The sequence below is a fragment of the Symphalangus syndactylus genome, chromosome 13 (assembly GCF_028878055.3).
Source record: "Symphalangus syndactylus isolate Jambi chromosome 13, NHGRI_mSymSyn1-v2.1_pri, whole genome shotgun sequence".
In the NCBI taxonomy this organism is placed as follows: domain Eukaryota; kingdom Metazoa; phylum Chordata; class Mammalia; order Primates; family Hylobatidae; genus Symphalangus; species Symphalangus syndactylus.
This window is the reverse complement of record NC_072435.2, coordinates 61590503-61618147: the sequence shown is the minus strand read 5'-3', so window position 1 is coordinate 61618147 and position 27645 is coordinate 61590503. Positions and strand designations below refer to the sequence as shown.

The 27645-nt window shown below is 39.7% G+C and overlaps 1 protein-coding gene across 4 annotated transcripts in view; it reads right to left on the bottom strand.

Annotated features, from left to right (window-relative positions):
- Positions 1 to 27645, bottom strand: part of IRAK3 (interleukin 1 receptor associated kinase 3) — a 113212-nt gene that overhangs the window by 12810 nt on the left and 72757 nt on the right. For all 4 annotated transcript variants that reach the window (XM_055240100.2, XM_055240098.2, XM_055240099.2 and 1 more), the window contains 3 exons: positions 22066 to 22130; positions 12549 to 12663; positions 11026 to 11144 (listed from right to left, as the gene is read on the bottom strand). In XM_055240100.2, the coding sequence (XP_055096075.1) occupies positions 11026 to 11144; positions 12549 to 12663; positions 22066 to 22130 (299 nt within the window). The remainder of the gene's footprint in view (positions 1 to 11025; positions 11145 to 12548; positions 12664 to 22065; positions 22131 to 27645) is intronic.

Here is a 27645-nt window from a genome sequence, read left to right as displayed (position 1 = left end):
CCAGAGAGGACTTTGGGTCAGTGAAAGGCCATCGACAAGATGTGAAATTATTCTAGGGTACTGAATTTACAGTTTGAATAATGACAATCGGTGAAAAGATAAGTCGTTTTCCAGCTGACTTTAGTGTATAACATAAATTTTGAGTCCAGTGATTTATTCTGTTCTAAATAAAGGTTAGCGGTAGCTAAGGAAGAAGGATGTTCTGTTTTAGGAAAGCGGAAATTGCAAAAGGCCCTTCAACAATCAATTTCTACCTTAATTCTTTTCCCCTGCTTCAACCTTAAATAGAACGTTCAAACACAAAGTGCCTTCAGCTTCCATGCAGGTCAGCTGAGTAAGTTAATCCTGTGGGGTGAAAATAAACTAACAAAATTAAGAACCTAAAATAACTACAATCATGCCAATATCATGCAAAAGGGCAGCCTGCAAGCAACTGTGGCCACCAAAGAGATAGATAAAAGACATCTTTGACCCATATCCATGGTTCATATCCTCAATTTCATGCTTCTACAATCTATTTTTTCAACTCTTTATCACAAGGCTATTTACCTTAACAGAGAGGCCATCCGCTCTCCAGATAATTCCTTTAACAGAATGATCACTGGTTGTACACTGAGGAAGTATGGAGAATCCTATACAGATGATGAGTTTGTAACCTGACTCTAGGATGTTAGTTAATCTCTCTATTAGTAGGGGTCTCTAGGACAATTTTTGGGGGGACCTGAATCCCCCAAACAAATGCTACTTTGTAATGAGAATTGCTTTCTTTGCTCACCAGTTTATCTCCTAATTAAGTTCAATCCCTTGGACCTTAAACATAAGACAAGATGTTCCACCTAGATTATAATGCAGGATTTGAATTCAAGTGCAAATACCATATTTGGCATGAAAGAGCATGATTGGTTTTTAAAGAGAGCGAGATATATACCCACATATATATAATATATATACTGATATATTTTATATATATGTGTATATATATATATATAGTATACATATGGGTCCAGCAGTCCAGCTCCTGGGTGCCTGGAAACTCTCAGGAAAGGCCAGGACTCCAAAGAAGGATCTAGGGAAGAGGAGATGGGGAGCCACAGATTGGCTCCAGAGATAAAGAGGACCCAGTGGCCCCTCTGGGACAGCCTGAGGCAACAGCACACATGTGCTGTCTGTATTACGGCTGTTGCAACACCGAGACACCCCTCACCAGATGCCCTACCTCCCCTAACCAGATGAGGCAAGACTCAGTTTCTCCTAGAACCTGCAGGCTACTAAAAAAGTTGTGCACCCCACCCCAACTTAAGTGTGCACTGCATCCTGCCTGGAATGCTACAAATCTGAAACCCTTTATTCCCCTGTGGGACTGCGGAGCTTTCTCTTTCATCTCCATTGAACCTAGGCAGGTCTGAGAGACACAGTATTCAAGCTTGTTTTTGCTTGTTGGTGCCTTCTGAGTCTAGGCACTCAGTGCAAAGGCCCAGTAAGGGGTGTTCCTCCTTTAATTGTGAAACTCCAAATCTACCCACAACTAGCACAATCCCCCAAGCCTGTTTCCCTGTTGGTATAAAGATCTGATAATGCTTACTTCACAGGGTTCTTACCAGTATTAAATGAGAAAACGTAAGGAGAGTGACACTCACAGAGGGCTCAAAGTGTGCTTTAAAGGATATAGGCTGGCCATTGTCCATCCTACGTCCATTACCTTACCTTAAAATCCCAAAAGGCTTGGTTGCATGTCTCTAGAAGTCCAAAGACACCAACTCAAGGAACAAAAATACAGGGGGTTGTAGGATGTCCCTGGAGATCTGAGGACCCTTCAGTTAGTTAATGCCAACAAATTGGCTGAGTTTCAAATAGTTCCAGAGAAGTTCTGGGCAAACATATTTTCCAGACATTTTAAGACAATGGAGAGACAGAAAAAAACTGGCATGTACCGTGCATATGTGTATGTATCTATGTGTATAAGTAAATGAATGTTGGGGATTAGAGCGGGGGCAAATAGAATTAATAGGGGAAATTTTAATTTATGTCATATTTAATTGTTTGGGCATCCCTTAGAAAAAATCAAATTTGGATATTTTAGAAAAAGGGAAGCACTGGGGGAAAACAGGAAAAATCTGAGGAAAAAGAATTGTATATATCTAAAATTTTTCTGAAAGATAAAAGTAGGCTTTTTGAGGGGGTTAAGAGGGAGAGGGAGGAGACTGATTAAAGAATCTTATCAGTCAAAGAAAGAAAGAGACTTTGCATTCCCTGTAGGCTTTGACATGCCTGTTAACGAGCTGGGCTCCAACCTTCCCGTCTGAGGATAAAGGCAGGAGGAGCCTGGGTCTTCAGGCAAGGGTGTCCTGGTCACAGGGAGGGGCCAATCTGTGGCCCCCTATGCCCTCTTCCTTTTCTAGTCTTTCGGAAAGGAAATTATCCATGCACTCACTCACTCTGACCTTACATCTCTGATCAACTTCCATTAAAAAAAAAAAAAAAAAAAAAAAGTCCATTTTGAAGCAAATGGCTTCTTCTTTGTTTCTTTCCTAGACCATTTCCCTTGTATGAAAGACTGTTTCATTTGGCAGGAGACAAATGGCAATACTGATTAAAGAACATGATTTTATAGGAAACATTAGAAATGTTCACCAAGATTATCTCTTTGCTTTGGAAACATTAGCAGGAATGAAATGTCTGGGATGGAAAATGCTGAGGATAAAATGTATTTCCATTTAAAATAGTTCATAAATGTGAAAACAATTAAGCTCACTAAGGGCTAGGAGGGAAATAACAAGGAAGTTTACTGCTTTCAGATGCTTTTAGGTGATCCTGTAAGTCAAAAACATCTTCGTTTCTCCAATAAAAATGTGAGGGTCTTTGGCCAAGAATATAGGCTGCAACTTTTCAAGATTCTTTTCTTTAAGTCCTTTCCTTCTCAAATTCCACCACCTGGAAGCAGATTTTGTTTTTATAACATTCTCTTTGAAGAGTTCAAATTACTAAGACATTTTTTAGCTAAATAAACCCCCAGACTTGTTGAAAACACCTTGGAAACATGGGCATTGTTTCTCCTGTGGGTGTTTCTGAGCTGTGTCTTTGACAGCTTCTTCCTTAGAAAGCTATCTACTCTCACCGCTTTCCAGACCCGATCTCCCCTTCAATGTCTGTTGCTACTGCCAGGAGTCCAATGTCAGCATTTCCAAGTTTCTGCACACTAATTATGCTCTCCTCTCCTTCCCAATTTCCCTGTCTCTGCCGATGACGCCAAAATGCTTCCATTAATCCCAGACCTTTAATTCCTTAAAAAGTGCATGATGATTGGACTCACACAAACATGGAATGCAACCTCCCTTTTCCCTTCCACAGCTATGAGACAGAGGCCAGTCACTAATCTCTGTAAGCCTCAGCTTTCTCCTCTATCAAATGGAGATAATAACTATAATACCTGAACTCAGGCTTGCTGGGAGGATTGCTAACAAATTATTCAGCAGGTGTTGATGCCAGGTGAAAAGTCTCTGGCTCTCATTGAGCTCTCTCATCTGATTGCAGTCTATCTGCTACCCTTAAGGTATTAGTACTTACTATGCAGTCAGGACAAACTGCTTTCTGCTGTCTTGGCCTCTCTCCATTCTGTTCCTCTCATCTTGAAAATACTCTCCCCCGCTTTATTTTTATCTGAGTCCTCTCTGCAGCCATAAGATTCACTTCCTCCATGAACTTTTCACTCGACTGCTCCAAATTCCAGTGCTCCTCCTTTCTCCAGAATTCCTACTGTACAGCTCCAATGACATTGATACTCACAGGGAGACCACCTGATGTTGTTTACTTAAGTGTAATGTTGAGTCTATAGAAGATACTAAGTAAATATTTGTTGATACAATCAATTATGTAAAGAGGATTTGAAATTGAGGGTAGCCCTAGACTACTCAGTATAGGAATGGTGAATATGTGGCTTAAATGTTGCCATAACATTTATCCTCCCAAAACATCCTCCCATATTCTTGGCAAACATCAAAAATTTAGTTCAGAAAGCACCCACCATAGATTCTCTTTCAACCCTGCATGTGGGAAATCATTATCAATCAATCAGACATGGAACATGAGACAACACTGACTTGTCATCGCTGCTATAGAATCCTGCAGAGGAGGTGAATGAGGCCCACAGGGTTGAAAAGACTTGTTCCATGCAAAACCGCTTAATAACAGGGCCAGAACTAACACCTAGCCCCACTATTTTTCTGTTTGGTGCTCTTTTGATTTACTACAGTTAACTGAGACAACATCTTTTTATTCAGCTACTCATGAAAGACTAAGAGACTATTGATTTCAAAGAGAAATGAAATGAGCTTTTATCTCCTTTTTCTTTAGCTGTATATAGATAATTCCAGCGGCAAATGGGCAAGTCACAGGATTTTAGCTCCACAGAAAAGAAGTCTGAATAATGACAGCTGCACCCAAATGGAACTGGACCCCCACAACATGCTGGGTTCACCATACAGCAAGGGCTCAAGTACAGGTTGGATGAAACACTTTTCTCACATTGTGGGGGGATAATTACAGCTCATTGCCAGGCCTGGGCTGTGCTTTCAGTCTATCACCTCACTTCCTCCTCACAATGCTGGGAGGAGGCGGAGCACTGTCATCCCAGTTCCAGATGAGGTAAGAGACTGAGCCTCAGGCGATTAAGCGACTTGCCCAGGATCACAGTGCCAGGGAGTAGAGGAGTAGGGATTTGTGCTGAGACCTATGTGACCCCAAAGGCCACACTCTTAACCAGAGATAAGAGACAGGGACAACAACGAGATCGCTAGGGTGGCTGGTAAGGAAGGGGAAGGACGGATAAAAGACTAGGAAGAGGGTGTTTCAGAAAAACAGGCATTTCAGAACTTTGACTAAAGCCTGCTCCAGAGGGGCAGGTCGCTGGAGGCGCCTCCCTAAACATATCTGACCTCATTCTAATTTGGAAGCTGATCAGGATAAAGCTTGGCCAGGATTTAAGAGAATACAGGGTCACGTTCTCCTGTAAGAGTCCTAGACTAGTGAGTATAGAGCCCAGTACAAAAATAGGCAGGTGTAATGTCAAAGAATTTGACAGCAACAAGAGGTCACCTTAAGACTGTCTTGGTTGGCTCCGAATGTGCAAGTGTGAAAACTTTTGGCCACTCTCTGGCCACAGAAAGAGAAACAAGACCTGGGTCAGAACTCAGATTTCTTTTTTTCTTTTTTTTTTTTAGACGGAGTCTTGCTCTGTCGCCCAGACAGCTCACTGCAACCTCCACCTCCTGGGTTCAAGCAATTCTCCTGCCTCAGCCTCCAGAGTAGCTGGGACTACAAGCGCACCTCACTATGCCTGGTCAATTTTTTTTTTTTTTTTGGTATTTTTAGTAGAGATGGGGTTTCAGCATGTTGGCCAGGCTGGTCTCAAACTCCTGACCTCAAGTGATCTGCCTACCTCAGCCTCCCAAAGTGCTAGGATTATAGGTGTGAGCCACCTCACCTGGCCTGAACCCAGGTTTCTGGTGGTCTTCCCACATCCACATCCTCATCCTCCCTCCTCCCTGCTGAAGACATGAGCACCATTTCACTTTGCTTTAGACAAAAGATGTTATTCACACTTTGGGCACCAGGCTGCTGAATAATGACCTCCCAACTTTCATTTTAAAAACTATTTTAAAACCATAAAAATGACAGATTATCAAGCTTCTTTACCGATAAAATTAATTACAGAGAATGATTGAACTGATAAGGATTTCATTTAGTAACTTGAGACTGTCTTTTGGAGCTTTTTCCAATTAGTTGGCTTGAGACAGTAAGGTCTGATGCCAAGTTATTTTTGTCTAATAAATTTTATGTTATTGTTAGACTAGAACATACTTCTTTAAATACAATCTAAAGAACATAAAGAAGTAAAAAAATAAGCCATTGAAAAATAAGCTATAGGTTCTCCAACCAACCAAAACGTTGTTGATATTTTGGTATGTTTTACTTTTAATATTTTTTTAATGCATGAATTTGTAGTTATACAAAGTTATAATTATTTTATACTTTAATTTGGTCTTTTCCACTTAATCTCACTTTATATACATTGTTCCATGCTATTTCATACTATTAAAAACATAATAATATCAAAGGGTTAGGATAAAGTCTTCTGTGACTCATCACTCTGAAGCCCAAATACAGAAAAGAAAATAAAGGTAACAGCATATTCCATTGTTCACTCCTCCAATAAAAACAGAGCCCTGAATTACTCAGGGAAAAGGCCACTGTTTAACACAGATTTTGAGATGTCCTTTTCTGAGCCAATTATCGGAGCCGTACAATAAAACTGCATCCCTCCTAGAAGCTATCTTCCCTCAAGTAGATTTGGAAAATTAATATGACAAAGGCAAAAGAGGCAGGGATTTAGACAGCTCAGTCCTAAAAGCACTGAGCTACACACAGAGGGACCAAGACTCAGGGAGGCCCAGGTTTAGAGCACAGTGGAGGATTCATTTAAAAGAGATTCAGGAGGGTAATCTAGGTCAGCCAATCACATCTGGCCGAGGCTGCTGGGGACTGACTGTCATTACCATCTGACAGGTGTTCAGTGGCCCAAATGAACTGAGTTAGTTTTATTCCAGCTTCTAGAGAACAGGTGTGCATATCACCAAACACGAGGGGGAAATCTACTGTTATAGTTGTCACTAATTAACATCTTTGCTGGCAGGCTCAGCAGAAAGGCCAAAAGTTCAATGGCTGTGGAAGGGACTGATCTGCTTTGGAACAGGCAGGGACACACTGATGAGTCCTTGTGAAACCACAGTTCTCAAACAAATGCCCACAGCCATGGATCTCCATACCCTGACACACGCCTGAGTGGGCACATTCTATGGATGGGTTACATTGAAGTCCTTGAACTCTTTGGAACACTCAGAAAGGCAACAATTGTCAGCAGCCCCACCACCAAGTAAAATATAAAATACATTGCTAGATGCATTTCAAGCCCTGTCTCTTCCATAATATTCTTGTTTCTGATCAGATCCCTCTGGGTTCTCTGTATCTTTGTTACCTGTTGGGCATTCTGTCTAGCAGTGTTGCTTAAATGATTTTTATAGTTCTGCACATCCAGACAAGTTCCTGGGTTAGTGACCTGGAAGAACTGGCCTCCTCTCAAGTTGTGAGACCACCTAAGAGACTCTAGAACCTTTTGGTTTCCACCTATATCCTAGACAAGCTGCAGACTTTCACTAGAGCCCAGCTTGTCAAACCTAGTTCCTCAGACTAGTCAGAATCCAAAGCTGCATTCCATCCCCTGCTCACCACAGTCCTCATTCTTCTCTAGTTTCACTTTACCTTATTCTCCAACCTTGTCCTTTGTTTTCCAACCAACTGATTTCTCTTGCTTTTATTATATACGTGGCAATTCTTTACTCTGTTCCTTTGAACAAATTATTGCCTCCACCAGGAATATTCTCTCCACTTCTTTCAACCAATCCACTGCAATGACCCACTTTTTCCAAGACTTGGCTTGGAACTCTCTAACGAGAGGAAGCTTCTCAGACCAACCATTCAGTGGGCATAGTTACCATTGCACTACACATTTTGTGTTTGTGTTATCTTTCTGATCACCAGGTTGAACCTTCAAGGACAAGACTATTATCATCACTGTCTCTCCCACTGTAGTCTAACACAATGCTCTGCACACAACAGATGTTCTATAAATATTTGTGAAGTAAGATGAGTGGGATTCTCAAGATATTTAATAAAGACTTTTTTTTTTTAAAGTAGAGAATGGGGTTTCACCATGTTGGTCAGGCTGGTCTCGAACTCCTGGCCTCATGTAATTGGCCCACTTTGGCCTCCCAAAGTGCTGGGATTATGGATGTGAGCCACCACACCTGGCCAGTAAACATATTCACAGAGAAGTAATTTTTCTTACACTAGAGCTTAGTCAGTGGGTCCACTTTTCAAACACTATAAATTGACGATAGAGGTAAGAGTGTTAAGTAAAAAGACTGATTGGCCACCACACTACTTGGCCTCTGTCACTGTGCCACTCCCACCACTTCTCAACCAGTCAGGACAGGAATTACCACTGAAGGTGTGTGTGCTCTTTGCCAAGGACCTTATGCCATTTAACCCTAGGAGATAGAAGCTATTATTCTACTAGTAGCATTTTGCAGAGAGGAAGATTGAGGCTTAGAGACATTAAGCAATTTGCTCAGAATCACATTTTAAGTGGAAGGTCTCTCTGATTTAAACATTAGGGGACACTGAGCTAAGAGAAAAGGATGGGAGGAGGGTGGTGAGCAAAGCATGTGAAAAAGAAAAATCTTCGAGTCACATTTTTCAGAACTCTGTCCTGTCAAATCTTCCTTCGTAACTGTGGTGGCTGCCATGGTGCACTCTCCCACCATGACTCCATGCCGCCCCCCGACCCCTTCCTTCCCCACCCTGTCCTTCCCCACCCTACTTGCCTCCCTCCTTGGGTTCCAGGGAGGCTCTGGTTCCCCAGCAGTAAGAGTTGGCTAAAGATGGCTCACAGCTGAGCCACAGTCTGGGAACTGTCTTGGTAGAAGGGAGCTGCCTCACCCAGCCACATTACTGCTCCACAAGAGGGCTGGTCAGATGCAGGGGTGCAAAGCTCAGAGTGCCCTGCCTGACTCTGGGATGTCTTTGCAGCGCCACCCCAGCTTCAGTGCTTCCCCATGGCATGGACTGAGGCCTCTATGACAATAATATCCCAACTCAGCCTCTCCAACTGCCCAATCCTGCCTTTTTCCTTTCCTCGCTTCATTTGCTGTCCCTGAGAGCCCTCGCTTAAAAACCTCCTGCAGGTAAATCTGTGCTTCTGAGCCCACTTCCTGGACCTACCTGAAGACACGAACCAATAGTGAGAAAGTGGAAATGAGGGCCCAAAGCCTGTGCTCTCACCAAATACCAGCAGAGAGACACTGTCAGGCATATCCAAATCACCTTGCCAGTTCCAGCTGTGAGAAAGAACGGGCCAAGGGCAGAGCCTGCCTCTGCCTCCCTCCCTGCCCTGATGCTCCCTTTGCTTCAGTTAGTGATCCTCTGTCCCCGTCTTCCATCAAGAGCCAAAACCCCAACACCTTCTCTTTTCTTTCTTCTTCAAACTCTGCATTCAGGAAAGGATTTGATGAACTCAGCCACCAAAAGGAAACTTAATAAAATTAATCTATTACTGCTTGGGGATTTAAAATAAGTTAATACTTATTTTAAGTTTAGACCAAAGGACAAATATGTTTAGCAACATTCCAGATATTTATTTACTCAGTAAAACATATATTTGAGCACTTAGTGTGCTCAGTGTTGGTTGCAAGCTGAGTGGAGGAGGGATTGTTTTAGGTTGTGGGTGGCCACCTCAGCCCTTTGAAAGCAATTCCAACAGATAACTCCACTGACTGAAGACCTTCACGGTCCCTCTATATTCAGGTCCCATGAGTGTGCATTAATTTTATGCTGATTCTACAAAGCCATTAGCAGTTTCTGGATTGCCACACTGCAACAGGCACAGACGTCTATGGGTAGGTCACCCCGCCCCTCTAGAACATAGAGTCTTCTCCTATGGAGTTCATTTCATCAGAAAAACAAGTAAGCAATCAGCTCCTTTTCTGCCCAAGTCAAAGGCATACTACAAGTTTTTTTCAAGATACTGGGAAATGGTTCAGAAGCAGCAGTGGCCTTTTAAATTCAGTCTTCCTTGATATTCAGCAAAGGTGTATTCATGTACTTTTGGACAGGTTGAAGATAAAGGGCAAATAGAAAAAAATTCACCAGCAGGGGGTATCTACTCTGGGTAAATCATTCTTTATGTCTAGAAGAAGAAATGCGGGAGATGTTGCTTCTAATTTTCTCATGTCTCAAAAATGAACATTGGGGTTGCTGCTCAGCTTGTCATAGGTTAATATGTAAAGTTATGAGAAGCAGGCTCAGTAGGATGAGCAAGGCACTGGAGACTCAAGGACAAACAATTTTTTTTTTTTTTTTTTTGAGACAGAATCTCGCTGTGTCCCCCAGGTTGGAGTGCACTGGTGCGATCTCGGCTCACTGCAAGCTCCGCCTCCTGGGTTCACGCCATTCTCCTGCCTCAGCCTCCCGAGTAGCTGGGACTACAGGCGCCCGCCACCATGCCCGGCTAATTTTTTGTATTTTTAGTAGAAACGGGGTTCCACCGTGTTAGCCACGATGGTCTTGATCTCCTGACCTCGTGATCCGCCCGTCTCGGCCTCCCAAAGTGCTGGGATTACAGGCGTGAGCCACCGCGCCCGGCCAGGACAAACAATTTTTATTGCTATTTACTACTGCCAGCTTGCTAGGAATCCCCATTTAAGTTGCTTAATTTTTCTTTAAACTTCAGTTTTAAAAAAAGTAGATAAATACAGGTTCATTTCACAAAGTGCCATTAGTAATTACTAAAATACAGATGCTTCTCAACTTATGAGGTTACATCCTGACAAACCCATGGTAAGTCGAAAATGCATTTAATACACCTAACCTACCGAACATCCCAGCTTAGCCCAGCTTATGTTAAATGTGCTCAGGACGATTATATTAGCCTACAGTTGGGCAAAATCATCTAGTGCTAAAGCTATTTTATAATAAAGTGTTGATTACCTCATGCAATTCATTGAATACTGTACTGCAAGTGAAAAACAGAATGATTGTATGGGGACACTCAAAGTATGATTTCTACATAATACGTATCACTTTTGTGCCATTGTAAAGTAAAAAAAAAATCATTTTGTTGAATCATCATAAATTGGGACCATCTGTACACAGAATTGTCTATCCTACATTGTTCATTAATAATTACCAAAGATAATGTAAACTCTCTTTTTGGCAACATACATATAGCTTTTTAAATTTGGTAGACACATTTTCATTAATAAAAATATAGGATTTTTAAATACCCAGATGAGAGTTCTTAACACACACACATACATACCAGGAGAACTACAGCAGAGAATAGTGTGAAGTACGACTCACATGTGAGGATAAAAGAAGCTTTCAGGTATAACCGAAAGCTCTGGAATCATTTACCTTGATATACTGCCACAGATGACCGAGCATGGTTGAACGTTGTGCAGGTAGTGAATGGCTTTGGATATTCCTATTAATATACTGATTCGAATGTGCCAAGGGAGTGGGGCCGTGTCACCCTAAAACGACAACAGCAATTGGTTTGGTTGCACTTTCTGAGTAAAAACTACCTATGTATTCATTATGCAGACATACACCAGAATAGAAGCAGATAGCAAGGTGGGGTGAGGTGGGTGAATCAACATTTTGGTTTTCCAAAACCTATTTTTAATTCCAGATGGGTTTCCTTCTGCTACTGATGACAGTTCTAGGCCTCTTTTATAGACAACAAAAATACTCAATACTTCTCAATATTAGCTTAATCAAAACATAGCCAGTAAGGTAACACTGCTTAAAAGTTCATTAAATGAGATTTTTAAGTTACTCGTGGTACAAAGTATGAGTAATTGAGACAATTTGCTTTTATTCTTATCCTAACTGAAACCTAACCTATTTGGAATCAATTTTTAAACTTAACCTCCAAAGACATCTAACCAGGAATCATGGCATTTATTCAACCTCCTTCTCTCTCTCCCTCTCTCTGTCTCTCTCTCTTTTTTGTTTTTTTTTTTGAGACAAGGTCTCACTCCGTGTCACCCAAGCTGGAGTACAGTGGCACAATCATAGCTCACTACAGCCTCCATGTCCCTGGGCTCAAGCAACTCTCCTGCCTCTGCCTCTTAAGTAGGTGGGACAGGCATGTGCCACCATGACCAGCAATTTATTTATTTATTTATTTATTTAAGACAGAGTTTTGCTCTGTCACCCAGGCTGGAGTGCAATGGTGCAATCTCGGCTCACTGCAACCTCCGCCTCCAAGGTTCAAGTGATTCTCCTGCCTCAGTCTCCTGAGTAGCTGGGATTACAGATGCCTGGCTAATTTTTGTATTTTTAGTAGAGATGGGGTTTCACCATGTTGTTCAGGCTGGTCCTGAACTCCTGAGCTTGTGATCCGCCCACCTCGCCCTCCCAAAGTGCTGGGATTTACAGGCGTGAGCCACTGCACCCAGCCTATTTATTTTTTTAGTAGAGGCGAGATCTAGCTATGTTGTCCAGGCTGCCTCTTTCTCTTTAGAGTCTGTGTCACTGTTATGGAGATCCTTTGTATTGAAGGATACTTTAATAAAGTTATACAAATTAAAATTATTTAAGGAATAAGAGTAGTTGATGCCAACTCACTGGAGGTACAGAATCAAATATAATATAACATGGTTGCCAAAAGATTTGCTGGGTTCTTACCATATAATGAGTAAGAACCCAACATGGTTGCCAAAATGTTGCACAAAACACGTTAACTCAGGTATTTGCTCAGCCTTCTAAAAGTAAGAAATTAATCCAAGAAGTACTGCTTCCTTGGGAAACCCATCCTTGGCCTTCCCCTCATGCAAACACATCTTGCCTCCCAGCTCTCCCAGAGGGTTTCAGCAGCTCTCCCAGGGATTCAGGGGGTCAGAGGATCAGACAGAATAATAGATAGAACTTACTACACACTGCAATCTGTCAAAAAGTGTTCCATTTCTCATGTATGGATAAACCAGACAGAACTTCTCAGTCTCTGTAAAATATGCAGCCAACTCTAGTATGTTTGGGTGACGAAACCTTGAAACAAAAGATGTTTTAAAGCCATCAAATTGCTTATTCAGACACGAAATGAACAACACTCTGCTGTGGGGGTAGTAAGGTGGGATGGGGAATAGGGCTAAAGTGGAATATAAATTCGGCCAGACACAGTGGGCACAGACAAAGATTTGCTTTCCAAATTGGTCTAAAGAGTTCTAACGGCCAGGTGCAGTGGCTCAAACCTGTAATCCCAGCAATTTGGGAGGCAGAGGCTAGCAGATCACTTGAGGTCAGGAGTTTGAGACCAGCCTGGCCAACATGGTGAAACCCCGTTTCTACTAAAAATACAAAAATTAGCCGGGCATGGTGGTGAGCACCTGGTTATCCCACCTACTCGGGAGGCTGAGGCAGGAGAATTGCTTGAACCGGAAGGCAGAGGTTGCAGTGAGCCAAGATCATGCCACTGCCCTCCAGCCTGGGCGACAAGAGCGAGACTCCACCTCAAAAAAAAAAAAAAAAAAAATTCTAACAAATACTAGTTACTATTTTTGGTTGACTGTAATCATGTAAATATAAATACAACATCCAAATGTAACATGGAAAATTTCAAAAAATAAAGATTTTTAAAGATTTGTAATGTTGGAAGCTTTACAAAAGATAGACAACACTACTCAATATTAACTTATTTTTATCAATATGAATGACAACATGACTTATTAAGTAAAAACAGTGCAACTAAAATTGTTAGTTTGATTTATTTAAGTATATAAGTTTAAGTCACCAAAACATAAGAATAAAGACCATTTTCATTCATCCACTTATTGAGCACTACTATGTCAGGTACTGTGCTAGATACCAGTTACACAGCTGAAAAGAGATTCAGTGTCTTCACAAAGCTTGCATTATTGTCTAAATCCATATGACTAGTAATGTTTGATGTTGAGAACATACCATTGATTTTAAATCACAGATTTCTATGTCAGTGTAGTATGCATTTCTCAGGCTTTTTTTTTTCCTAATAATTATTTATTAGCTTATTAACAAAAACTCTATTCCTTGATTGTTTGTGCCATCACTATGAGCCCAGGTAACAACTATGAAACATAAAATGTGAAATTCACACATACTGTGAACTCAGTTTAATTCGAAAATTACTTATGGGACATCTACTATGTTCTGGGCAGGCTTGGGGATATTAAAATAAATCTGTAAAAAAGATTCTATTTATAAAAGCCTATTATTCATTTCTGCAGTAGCAAAATTTTCCTATAAACACACACATTCCAACATATATTGTGTGTATGTGGTGGGGGAGGGGGGTTCTGATTCCTTTTCTTCCTCTTACTTCAAGGAAGGAAGCGTGTGTGTGTGTGTGTGTGTGTGTGTGTGTGTGTGTATACATATACACACACAGAGAAGTTTTTATTTTTAAATATATCAAAGTCTTCTGTGATACAAGATCCCTACACCTATTATGATTCCAACTATATCTATGAAATGAAAAGCAATGGATTGAAAGGAAATTGAGGTAGCGTATTTAACAGTCCTTGTATACCTGGTTGGTTCTCCTGCAACTTAAAATAATTCAGAGAGACGAATCTTTTGGAAGGCAGTAGATAGTGGACATCAGATAGACAGAGCCACAGCCTGGTGCTCTACTCTCTTGCTCAGACAGGAGAAAAGAACATGTGCTTATTTTTAAGTGTTACTGATCAAACAGAAAAACGGATACTTTAGAGGTTACCAAGGTATGGAACATGCAGATACCTTGGAGAAAGTTTGCTGGTTTTGTACCTATGGACCCATGCCACCCAACCTTTTGCTACAAATTTTTAAATAAGTAGGGTTTTAGATTATATACATCAGAAGGTTAGCAGATCTGATACCTTCTAAAATCACTTCAGCAAATGTTCTGAGTGCCTTGTTCAGACAAAATGATGCAGGCCCCATGGTGTGGTAAACAGACTTGAACAACTAACCTGGGATTGAATCTCTGGTCTTTTTAACAGCTGTGTTAACTTAGGCAAGTTATTTAATCGCTCTGAGCCTGTTCCTTTAACTGTAATCAGTAATTAAAACATCTATTTCCAAGGTTCTTCTGAAAATTAAATAAAAGGTTAAGCCAAAAGCCAGGTCCTCAAAAATTATTAGCTTTTCCCCCTTCCCTTGAGAAAGGAGGGAAAAAAAGAATCAGAAGCCACATTCTATGGAGTTTACAATTCTGTTTAAGGTAATTCCCTTAATATTAAACTAAAGAAACCTCATCCTTCAGGTCTCAGCTTACATATTATTTCTATCAAGAAACCCATTCTGCTGCTCATCCTCCAAGTTATCATTCCCTCCTCTGTGCTCTGTAGTTCCTCATCTTATCACTTAGATTATTGAAATTATCTGTTTACTTAGGGACTTCTCTCCCAATCCCATTTCTGATAGTACATTCTAAAAGGAGAAAGCTGCATCTGCCTTAGTCACATCTGAGAACATGATTTAGGAAATAACTTGGATCTTATAAAAAAGGTAGGATCTACCTCAGTTTCCTCATCTGCAGAATGGGGATAACAGGAGAATTTATCTCATTGGATGGTCATGAGGATTAATGAATTAACACATGTAAAGCACTTGAAACAGGGCCTAACACAAAATAAATATTAGCAAAATAAAAATGGTACCCCAGGAATACTCAACATTATAAAATTGTAAATCTCTTCAGATTAATCTATAAAGTTATTAAAATTCCATTAAAAATGCCAATAGAATTTTTGAAACCTAGACAAGCTGTTGTAGTTCACAGAAAACACCTCACCAGACAAACAAATGGATCAGACAAATAAATGTAAAAAATGAAACCATGAAAGTACTGGAAAAAAATGGGAGAATTATTTTATTAGATTGGTGCAAAAAGTATTGCAGTTTTTGCCCAGCTACTTGGGAGGCTGGGGCAGAAGAATGGCGTGAACACAGGAGGAAGAGCTTGCAGTGAGCTGAGATGACACCACTGCACTCCAGCCTGGGTGACAGAGCAAGACCCCATCTCCAAAAAAAAAAAAAAAAAAAGTAATGTTTACTTTTAATGGCAAAAACCATGATAACTTTTTTTTTTTTCTGAGATTGAGTCTCGCTCTGTTGCCCAGGCTGGAGTGCAGTGGCGTGAACTCGGCTCACTGCAAGCTCTCCCTCCTGGGTTCACGCCATTCTCCGGCCTCAGCCTCCCAAGTAGCTGGGACTACAGGCACCCGTCACCACGCCCAGCTAATGTTTTGTATTTTTAGTGGAGACGGGGTTTCACAGTGTTAGCCAGGATGGTCTTGATCTCCTGAACTCGTGATCCGCCCGCCTCGGCCTCCCAAAGTGCTGGGATTACAGGCGTGAGCCACCACGCCCGGCCTCAAACCATGATAACTTTTAAGGGCAAAAACGATAACATAAAATCTGGAATCCGTAAAAGAAAACATTGATAAACTTAACTGTCAGGCCTCTGAGCCCAAGCTAAGCCATTGCATCCCCTGTGACCTGCACATATACATCCAGATGGCCTGAAGTAACTGAAGAATCACAAAAGAAGTGATATTTAAATGGCCTGTTCCTGCCTTAACTGATGACATTCCACCAAAAAAGAAGTGAAAATGGCCCGTCCTTGCCTTAACTGATGACATTACCTTGTGAAATTCCTTCTCCAGGCTCATCCTGGCTCAAAAAGCTCCCCCACTGAGCACCTTGTGACCCCCACTCCTGTCCCCTAGCGAACAACCTCCCTTTGACTGTAATTTTCCTTCACCTACCCAAATCCTATAAAACGGCTCCACCCCATCTCCCTTTGCTGACTCTCTTTTCGGACTTAGCCCACCTGCACCCAGGTGATTAAAAAGCTTTATTGCTCACACAAAGCCTGTTTGGTGGTCTCTTCACACGGACTCGAGTGAAATTACCTATATTAAAACCATTTCTACATGTCAAAACTATAATAAGCAAAGATGAAATGACAGTATAGTAAAAAATTATTTGCATCTGATAACATAAAAATAGGCTGATTTTCTAATATGAATTATAAAATATTCCTTTGAACCATTAAGAAAAAGACCAACAGCCTAATTTTTAAAAATAGGTAAGGAATATTATAAGCTACTTCACAGAAAATAAATCTCTTAAATATCTAAAAGGATTATTAATACCACTCAGAAAAATTGATACTATGAGACTTGTTTTTTTGAGAGGCCTCAAATAAATAAAATATAAATGAAAGAGGAGACATTACAACCAATACCACAGAAAGACAAAGGATCATAAGAGACTACTATGAACTATCGTATGCCAACAATCTGGAAAACTTAAAAGAAATAGATGGATTCCTAGAAACATACAATCCACCAAGACTGAATCATGAAGAAATAGAAAATCTAAACAGACCAAGAACAACTAAGGAGATTGATTCAATAATCAACAACGTCCCAAAGAAGAAAAGTCCAGGACCATAGAGATTCTGGGTAAATTCTAACAAGCATTTAAAGAAGAATTAATACTAATCCTTGTCAAACTCTTTTAAAAGAATTAAAGAGGAGGGAACACTGTCAAACCTATTTTAGTAGGCCAGCATTACCCTCATATCAAAGTCAGATAAGAACACAATGAGAAAAAGTTATATGCCAATATCCATGACAGCCATAGATACAAAAATCCTCAACAAATTTAGCAAGCTAAATTCAACAGAACATTTTTTGTTTGTTTGTTTTTGGAGATCAAGTCTTGCTCTGTTGCCCAGGCAGGAGTGTGGTGGCATGATCTCAGCTCACTGCAACCTCCGCCTCCCGGGTTCAAGCGATTCTTGTGCCTCAGCCTCCTGAGTAGCTGGGATTGCAAGCGTGTGCCACTACACCTGGCTAATTTTTATATTTTTAGTACAGATGGGGTTTCATGTTGGCCAGGCTGGTCTTGAACTCCTGACCTCAGGTGACCCACCTTCCTGGTCTCCCAAAGTGCCGGGATTACAGGCACGTGCCATTGTGCCCAGTCTTCAACAGAACATTAATAGGATGAAATACCAGAGTCAAACAGGACTTATCCCTGAGAAGCAAGGATGGTTCAACATGTGCAGATCTATAAATGATACACCACATTAACAGACTGAAAAATAAAAATCACAAAACCATCTCAACAAATGCAAAAGCATTTGATAAAATTCAACATCCTTTCATGATAAAAACTCTCAACAAATTAGGTATAGAAAGAATGTATCTCAACGTAATAAATGCCATATATGACAAACCCACAGCTAACAACATACCTAACAGTGAAAAGCTGAATGCTTTTCCTCTAAGTTCAGGAAAAAGATAAGGGTGCCCACCCTTTCCATTTCTATTCAAGATAGAGCTGGAAGTCCTAGCCAGAGCAATTAGGCAAAAAAAAAAAAAAAAGAAATAAAAGCATCCTAATTGGAAAGGTGGAAGTTAAAGGTGGCTCTGTCTGCAGATGACATAATGAAAACCCAAAAGACTCCACCAAAAAAACTGTTAGAACTAATAAACAAATTCAGAAAAGCTGCATAATACAAAATGAACATATAAAAATCAACTATGTGTCTATATGCTAACAATGAACAATCTGAAAAGGAAATTAAGGAAATGATCCTATTTACAACAGCATTAAAAAGAATAAAACACTTAGGAATAAATTTAACGAAGGAGGTGAAAATTTTGTGTGTTAACAACTATAAGACACTGATGAAAGAAACTGAAGAAGACACAAATAAATGGAAAGATGCATTACATACATGAATTGAAAGAATTAATATTGTTAAAATGTCCATACTACTCAAAAAAAAGTGAGCTACACATTCAACACATTTCTATCAAAATTCCAATGACGTTTTTCACAAAAATAGAAGAAAAATGCTAAAATTTATATAGAACCATGAAAGACCCAAAACAGTAAGTGAGTTTAAGAAAGAAGAACAAAGCCAGAGGCATTCACTTCCTGATTTCAAACTATATTACAGAGCTATAGTAATAAAAACAGTATGGCACTGGCATAAAAACAGACTCATTGACCAATGGAATATAATTTAAAAAAAATAACAGAAATAAACCTACATATATATCATCAACTAATCTTTGAAAAGGGCACCAAGAATATACAACAGAAGAAGAAAAGTATCTTCAATAAATGGTGTTGGGAAAACTGAGTACCCACATACAAAATAATAAAATTGGACCTTTGTCTTACACCATATACAAAAATTAACTCAAAATGGATTAAATACTTAAATGTAAGATCTGAAACCATACAAATCTGGAAGAAAACATAGGGAAAATTTACCTTGACATTGGTCTTGGCAATGATTTTTTGGCTATGACACCAAAAGCATAGGTGACAAAAGCAAAAATAAACAAGTGGAACTATATCAAACTACAAAGCTTCTGCACAACAAAAGAAACAATCAACAAAATGAAAAGGAAACCTATGGAATGGGAGAAAATATTTGCAAACCATATATCTAATATGGTGTTAAGATACAAAATAGTGAGGAACTCATACAACTCAACAGCAAAAAAGCAAGTAACCTGATAAAAATGGGCAAATGACCCAAAGAGATAGTTTTTCTCTTTTTTTATTTATTATTATTATTATTATTTTTATTATTGTACTTTATGTTTTAGGGTACATGTGCACAATGTGCAGGTTTGCTACATATGTATCCATGTGCCATGTTGGTGTGCTGCACCCATTAACTCTTCATTTAGCATTAGGTGTATCTCCTAATGCTATCTCTCCCCCCTCCCCGCACCCCACAACAGTCCCTGGAGTGTGAGAGATAGTTTTTCAAAGAAGACATACCAGTGACTAAGAGGTATATGAAAAGATGCTCAACATCACTAATCATCAGAAAAATACAAATCAAAACCACAATGAGATATCACCTCACTCTTGTTAGGATGGCGATTATCAAAAAGACAAGTGATACAAGAGTTGCTGAGGGTATGGAGAAAAAGAAGTCCTTGTATGCTATTGGTTGGAATATAAAGTGGTACAGCCATAATGGAGGTTCCTTAAAAAACTGAAAATACAACTACCATAAGATCCAACAATCTCACTTTTGGGCATGTATTAGTCCATTTTCATGCTGCTGATAAAGACATACCCAAGACTGGGCAATTTACAAAAGAAAGAGGTTTAATGGGCTTATAGTTCCATGTGGCTGGGGATGCCCCACAATCATAGTGGAAGGTAAAAAGCACATTTCACATGGCAGCAGACAAAAGAACAGAGCATGTGCAGAGAAACTCTCCTTTTTAAAACCATCAGATCTTGTGAGACTTATTCACTATCACAAGAACAGTATGGGAGAAACTGCCCCCATGATTCAATAATCTCCCACCAGGTCCCTCCCACAACACATGGGAATTATGGGAGTATATTCACGATGACATTTGGGTGGGGACACAGAACCAAACCATATCAGGGTATGTATGTAAAAGAAATAAAATCAGTTTCTCAAAGAGATATCTGCACTCTCATGTTTAATGCAGCATTATTCACAGTAACCAAGATATAAACACAACTTAAATGTCCATTGACAGATGAATGGATAAAGAATAAAGACAGTGTGATACACACACACACACACATATACACATACACACACACAAAATGGAATATTATTCAGCCATAAAAAGAAGAAAATCCTGCCACTTCCAACAGCATGGATGAACCTGGAAGACATTATGCTAAGTGAAATAAGCCAGACACAGAAGACAAATACTGCATGATCTCACTTATATGTGGAAGATAAAAAAGTCAAATGTAGAGAAGCAGAGAGTAGAAAAATAGTTACCAAGGGCTGGGGGTTGGGAAAAATAGACAGATGTTGGTCAAAGCAGACAACCTTTCCATTGTACAATGAACACATTCTGGGGATCTAAAGTACAGCATGGGTGGTGATAGATGTATTAATTAATTTGATTGTGGTGATCTTTAGATAATGTGTATGTACTGTGTATCAAATCACATTGTACACATTAATATATACAATTTTTATTTGTCAATTAAATATTTTTTCAAAAGCTACCCTGATAAACTATTTTCACCTATCAGATTGGCGAAAATTAAGAGGTTAAGAATAAATACTAGCTTGGCAACAATGGAAAACCAGGCACTCTCATATGACTGCTTTGAAAGTAAATTGGTATAACTTATATTGGAGGACAATTTGTTATGATAAAATGCACATAACCATTTGATACTATAATTTTATTTATGAGAATTTATTTTACAGATATACTCAAATAAGTATGAAATAACATATATACAAGGTTTTCTTGTTGCAGTATTATTTCATGTAATAAAATATTAGAACAAATCTAAGAAACTGTCAACAGCGGAAGGGTTACATAAACTACAGTATAGAATATAATAGAATATGAAAATAAGCAATGTGAACAATGTGTTCATGTCACCTCTTGTGTTAAAGGAGAAAAATAAGAAAACAAAATACATATTTGCCTACACACAAAATATCTCTGGAAATACATACAAGGAACTGGTAATACTGTTGCCTTGGAAAGATCAGCTGGGTGGCTGGATGATAATGGTGGGAGAAAATTTTTCCTGGTCTATCCTTTTGCACTTTTGAAATTTTGCAATGTTTGAATCTTACTTTCATAAGCCAATAAATAAAACTCATATGTAAAAACTTTTTACTATTACAATTTTGGATTTCATTTTTTATTGACTAAGTGATATGTAAGCCTTGATGATTAGCCTCTACTATTTTGATTCAGTATAAAAGAAAATGGATTCAGTATAATGCCTTCTCTCTTCAGCTTCCTCCCTGCCTCCTGACTTCACATCTTGGTTAAAAATATATCTGAAAAGAAAGTTTCCTATTTGTAAAGGGTGACAAGTGAACTCTACAGGGTTAGAGGCCTTCAATGAGGAAGGCTGCACAGCTGCAGATATGAATATATATATGAAAACGAAGTCATTTCAATTTGTCTCCAAGGACTCTTAGACTCAGGAGTGAATTCCAGAAAAATAATATGCACATCAAAAGCGCTTGATTTCTTTGTCTAAAACTCTCTTCCTGAATAGAGTTATACTGATAAAACAGCTTCTAGACTGGAATTTCTCTAAGGAAGAGAGGAAATGGTGAAATATAGACCATTCTAATGTTCTAAGAATTACTATACAGCCACGTTAGTCACACATGATTTAACCCCCTTCCTTATGACAGTTTCCTGTTAAAATATGTTCAAGTGAATTATGTAAATGATCTATTTTAAAATGTACTTTAAGGAATATACTAAAGCAGATGTCAACATTTATCCGAAGTTCTAACATCCAACCCAAATTTATTACATGTCACGCCAAGCTCTGTGCTGTAAAACAAAAAATGAACAGAGATGAAACCCAGGCACAAAGAGGAGGAAATTCCAGAGAAAACATACTCACAGTAGTAAAACTTCAAGCTCAGATAAAAACCTCTTCCAATGCTTCTTACACTGCATTTTTTTCTCCTACATATACAGAAAGACAAGAACAAAATTAAGGAAAGGATCTGTTTCTGGAATTCTTAACCCAGGGTCTATAGTCTCCCTAAATTAGATGAACTTTTTGGTGTAAACGCATATGAACACTTTTCTGGGGAGATGACCTTTAGCTTTTACCAGATTTTCAAAAATCCATTAGCCCCAAAAGATATCTAGAACCAGTGTTCTTGAATTAAAAGTTTTTCATGCAATGTGTCGCCATGCTAAACTCTTTCATCATATTTTGCACACATTTACATAAATTCAAAAACATTCTATGTATTCAAAGACAATCCCATGACAGCTAGAACTTCCCCAACTTGATCTTATAAAGAATTCAACTTCTGTTATTTCTATTCTGCTGCAAAATTTCACTAATTTGGTGTTTATGACTTGGGTTATTTGGATATGTCAGTTCAAGTTTACCTTTGCCTTTTGAAAAGATGGGCTTACTAAGCAAATAAAAATATAACTCTTTACTTCCAAACAGCTTTAGAAGATAGCCCAGAGCCTGACACATGAATATTTTAATAAGTTTAACAATATTGTACTGAGCACCTACTCTGTCCCCAGCACTGTTCTTGATGCCTTCATACATCTTAGATCATTGCATGTCTCTGGATCTCAGGTTTCCAACTTCTACCAAAAAAGAGTTAAATTAAGTATGCTCCTAGGTCTCACCAGTTGTAGCATTCTATCATTTGCAAATTGCTAGAGAAGGTGGAGTTTTGGAGCTCTGCCCTCAGGAATAAAGGGAGAGAAATTCAACAGGAATTTTGGAAACTATTTTCCAAGTTGAACTAGGAAGTCAGAAACAATTAATCAGGCTAAAAAATAATTTTCAAGGACCATTTTATCAGAATTTACATTTTACAAGACCATTGTCCTGGGAGGCAGATGGGTTGGATTTTCTGCCCATCTCTAACACTTGCTATTTGTGACTCTTTGCCAGTCACTTAACCTCCCTAAGGTCATAGTTTTCTAGTCTCAAAAATGAAGGAGTCGGATTTTTTGTTTATGCTAATGTAGCACTATAACACCCTGTTGCTTGAAATGTGGTCTATGACCAAAAAACCTCAGCTTCACTAGGAGCTGCTGAGAAATGGCAAATCCAGGGCCCCTGTCAGATCTGCTGAATCAGAATCTGCATTGTAAGATGATTCCCAGGTGATTAAAGTTAGAGAAGCACAGATCTAACACACCTAGTACAATTTCCCACCTCAGTCCCTCTAAGAAAAGTAATTGGTAATGAACCAATGTTACAAAACTGCAATGTTCTGTGGCTAAGGTTTCATTAAATGCTCTCATTTTTTCCTGATAAGCATGTGTGTGTGTGTGTGTGTGCGCGCGTGCGTGCGTGCGTGCGCGTGCATGCGCATGTTGGGTTAAAATAGGGGGGCAGAGATAAAAGCAGAAGGGCAAAGTCCGGCCATACTTTCATTTACCACCTTAAGAGAAAGTTAAAATGTATGTAGAGACAGTAAGACTTTATACATACCTTGGTAATCTCAGGTATTTTTACTCGTAACAACCAGCAATTAAATTCTTGAAAAGGGTATGTATGCTTCATTCAATTTATCCAGCAAACATTTACTGAGCTACTATGGGCAAGGCCCTGTAATAAGGCACTAGGATACAAAGACAAATAAGAGCTCTTCAAAGAAACATGCCTAGTCCTTTGAGAGAGGTGGGTAAATAATGTAATGCTTTGATGCTATTGCTACACATAGGAGTGTCACCCAAACCACACTGGAGGGGTCAGAGACAATCCAGGAAATAACACCTGTCTTTAAGAAAGAAAGGGAAGGGGTTCTAGAAGCAATGATATTCCATTCAGACTCACGGAAAGAAAACTCCCAAAAGGGAGTGTGATTTGGTGGCAGCTGCAGAGAGAACAGGAAGGTAGACTGTACAGACCCTTTGGGGATGGGGTCCTGAGGCTCAACCATAAGACAATATACGAACAGGGGCCAGGGATACATTGGCATTAAGAAATAGGCTTTAGCTTGGCCACCTCTAGAGCAACCACATTCTATTTGTTGAATAGTCGGGCCAGCTGGTTGTTTCTTTAGCAGACTGTTCATCTTCTCAGGAATTTTGAGATGTCTATGTACAATTAAGTAGTACTAAATGCAATTTGGAGAAATGGAGAAATTAGGTAAATAATTTTTAAAATGGTTCTGTAATGCAAGCTGCAAACTCGGAATCACCTTGAAACCCTCTTTCTTCCCCACTTCCCCAGTCCCATCCAACAGATAATCAGATGTGGTCCACTTCACCTCGTCTCTTAGACATACTTTCTCCTCTGCATCCTCACTGACTTTGCCCAGGCTAACAGCATTAACTCTCAACAGTGGCTACACATGTGAACCACCTTGGGACCTTTTAAAAAATACTGGTGACTACCATTTTTTTTTAAAGTTCATTTTTTTAAAGGCCTATTTTTTTAAAAGTCAATTTTTTTAAAGGCTCATTTTTTTAAAAAAGCTCCTAGATAATTCTAATATATAGTCAGGGTTGGGAACACAGGTTTACACCCTGTCCATTTCTTGGTTTGCACATCTGAAATATCCCTCTACCAGGTCTTTCCGCCTCCAGTCTGGTGGTTTTGTTTTGTTTTGTTTTGTTTTGTTTTGTTTTGTTTTTGATAGGGTCTTACTCTGTTGCCCAGACTGAAATGCAGTGGAGTGATCTTGGCTCACTGCAACCTCTGCCTCTTGGGTTCAAGCAATCCTCCCACCTCAGCCTCCCGAGTAGCTGGAACTACAGGCAGGTACCACCACACCCAGCCATTTTTTTCTTTTCTTTTTTTTTTTGTATTTCTTGGTAGAGACAGGGTTTTCACCATGTTGGCCAGTCTGGGCTCGAACTCCTGACCTCAAGTGATCCGCCCACCTCAGCCTCCCAAAGTGCTGGGATTACAGGCGTGAGCCACCACGCCCAGCCTGCCTCCAGCTAGCTCTTGCCATCTTTCCCCCAATTCTTCTGCCAACTTCCAATCCACTATCTAACCTAGAATCAAAGTCATATTTTAACAACACAAATCTAAGTCTTTCACTCTCCTACTTAAAAATCACCCACAGACTTACTATCTTTCCAGCATCCTCTTCTCACTATCTTCCCTACACCCAGGCCACTGTGCTGAATGAAATGCTATTCATGAGTAAGACCTACGTTTTCATACATACACCTCCAGGCCTCTGCAACTGCTATTTGTTCCACTCGGAATGTAATTCCCCTCCTTTACTGCTTGCCAAAATTCTACTCATCCTTCAAAATCCAGCTGGATGGTTTTTCCATTTGTTTTTGAGAACTGTTTATTGAGTGGTTACTCTGGCCAGATACTCTTCTGGGTGCCAGATACATCCCTCCTCTGGGAGGAGAGAGTTGCTATCTTTTTTTTTTTTTTTTTAATTAGTAGACTTTATTTTTTAGAGCAGATATAGATTTACAAAAAATTGGAGGAAAATAAGGCGTTCCCACACACATGCACACAGCTTCCCAATTATTAACATCTCATACCAGTGAGGTACATTTGTTAAAATCAATGATCTTACGTTGACATATCATTGTTACCGTAGTTTACACTAGGGTTCACTCTTAGTGTGGTATATTCTATGGGTTTTGACAAATATATGATAATATGTATCCACCATTACAGTATCAGAGTAGTTTCACTGCTCTAAAAATCATCTGTGCTGTGCCTATTCATCTAACCCTTACCAAACACCCAGAAACCATATTTTACTGTCTCAATTGTTCTTACTTTTCCAAAGTGTCATATATTTGGAATCATATGGTATGTAACCTTTTCAGATAGACTTCTGATATGGTTTTGCTGTGTCCCCACCCAAATTCATCTTGAATTGTAGCTCCCACAATTCCCATGTGTTGTGGGAGGGGCCCAGTGGGAATTAATTGAATCATGGGGGTGGGTCTTTCCAGTGCTGTTTTTGTGACAGTGAATAAGTCTCACAAGATCTGATGGTTTTAAAAACGGGAGTTTCCCTGCACAAGTTCTCTCTTGTCTGCCATCATAAGATGTGCCTTTCATCTTCTGCCATGATACTGAGGCCTCCCCAGCCATGTGAAACTGTGAGTCCATTAAACCTCTTTTACTTTTTTTTTCATTTATTTTTAAATTTTACTTTAAGTTCTGGATACATGTGCTGAACATGCAGGTTTGTTACATAGGTATACATGTGCCATGGTGGTTTGCTGCACCTATCAACGCATCATCTAGGTTTTAAGCCCCGCATGCATTAGGTATTTGTCCTAATACTCTTCCTCCCATTTCCCCCAACCCTCCAACAGGCCCTGGGTGTGTGATGTTCCCCTCCCCTCTGTGCCCATGTGTTCTTATTGTTCAACTCCCACTTACAAGTAAGAACATACAGTGTTTGGTTTTCTGTTCCTGTGTTAGTTTGCTGAAGATGATGGTTTCCAGCTTCATTCATGCCCCTACAAAGGACATGAACTCATTCTTTTTTATGGCTGTGAGAGTTGCTATCTTTTATGTGCTTCTGTGATTTTTTGTACAATTCTCGCTAAAGTACCTCTTTCACAACAGTTTAATCTTTTGTTTACCTGGCTATTTCCCCAGAGAGACTCTGAGCTCCTTGAGGACAGAACTATGCCTTATTCATCTCTATATGCTCAGCACCCAGTCCATATAAGAGTTTAGTAAATGTTTACCTATTGTTGACCAACTATGAAGAAAATGAAGAGCAGCTCTTCTGTGTTTGTGTATGGACCTATCTCTGACTGACTCCTGAGCTTGATCCTGGAATTCCCTTTCTGCTTCACTGGCTGCAGTCAATCAACTGTCTTCTGACCTCCTACTCTGTTTGTTGGTTTGTTGCTCTGTTGCTCCTAGTCAAAAGCCTCCTCCTTCCACCCTTCTGAGTTGTGATAGAAGACAATTTATAAAGCAGTACCAAATGCCAAACTGTGGCTTAGCCTGTGAAGCTGCCTGGAGAGGACCCAGCTCATCCTAAAAATCCAGGAAAATCGGGGCAGGCTAGCACAACCTGACCCTCTTTAACAAAGTCCTGGAGACTTTTCAGAAGTCTTTTTTTTTTTTTTTTTTGAGGTGGTGTCTCACTTTATCACCCAGGCTAGAGTGCAGTGGTGCAATCTTGGCTCACTGCAGCCTCTTCTTCCCATGCTCAAGCGATTCTCCTGCCTCAGCCTCCCAAGTAGCTGGGACTACAGGAGCATAGCAACACACCCAGCTAAGTTTTGTGTTTTTAGTAGAGATGGGGTTTCACCTTGTTGATCAGGCTGGTCTCAAACTCCTGACCTCAAGTGATCCACCCACCTTGGGCTCTCAAAGTGCTAGGAATACAGGCATGAACCACCACACCCAGCCCGGAAAAGTCTTTCATGCTATAACATCTGGGGATGGAAAGCATTTAACTTCCACATTCTTGCAAGACAGGCCTTTACTTCTCCAGTCATCTGAAATCATATCTCTTATTTCCACTTGTAAAATTTTATTTTC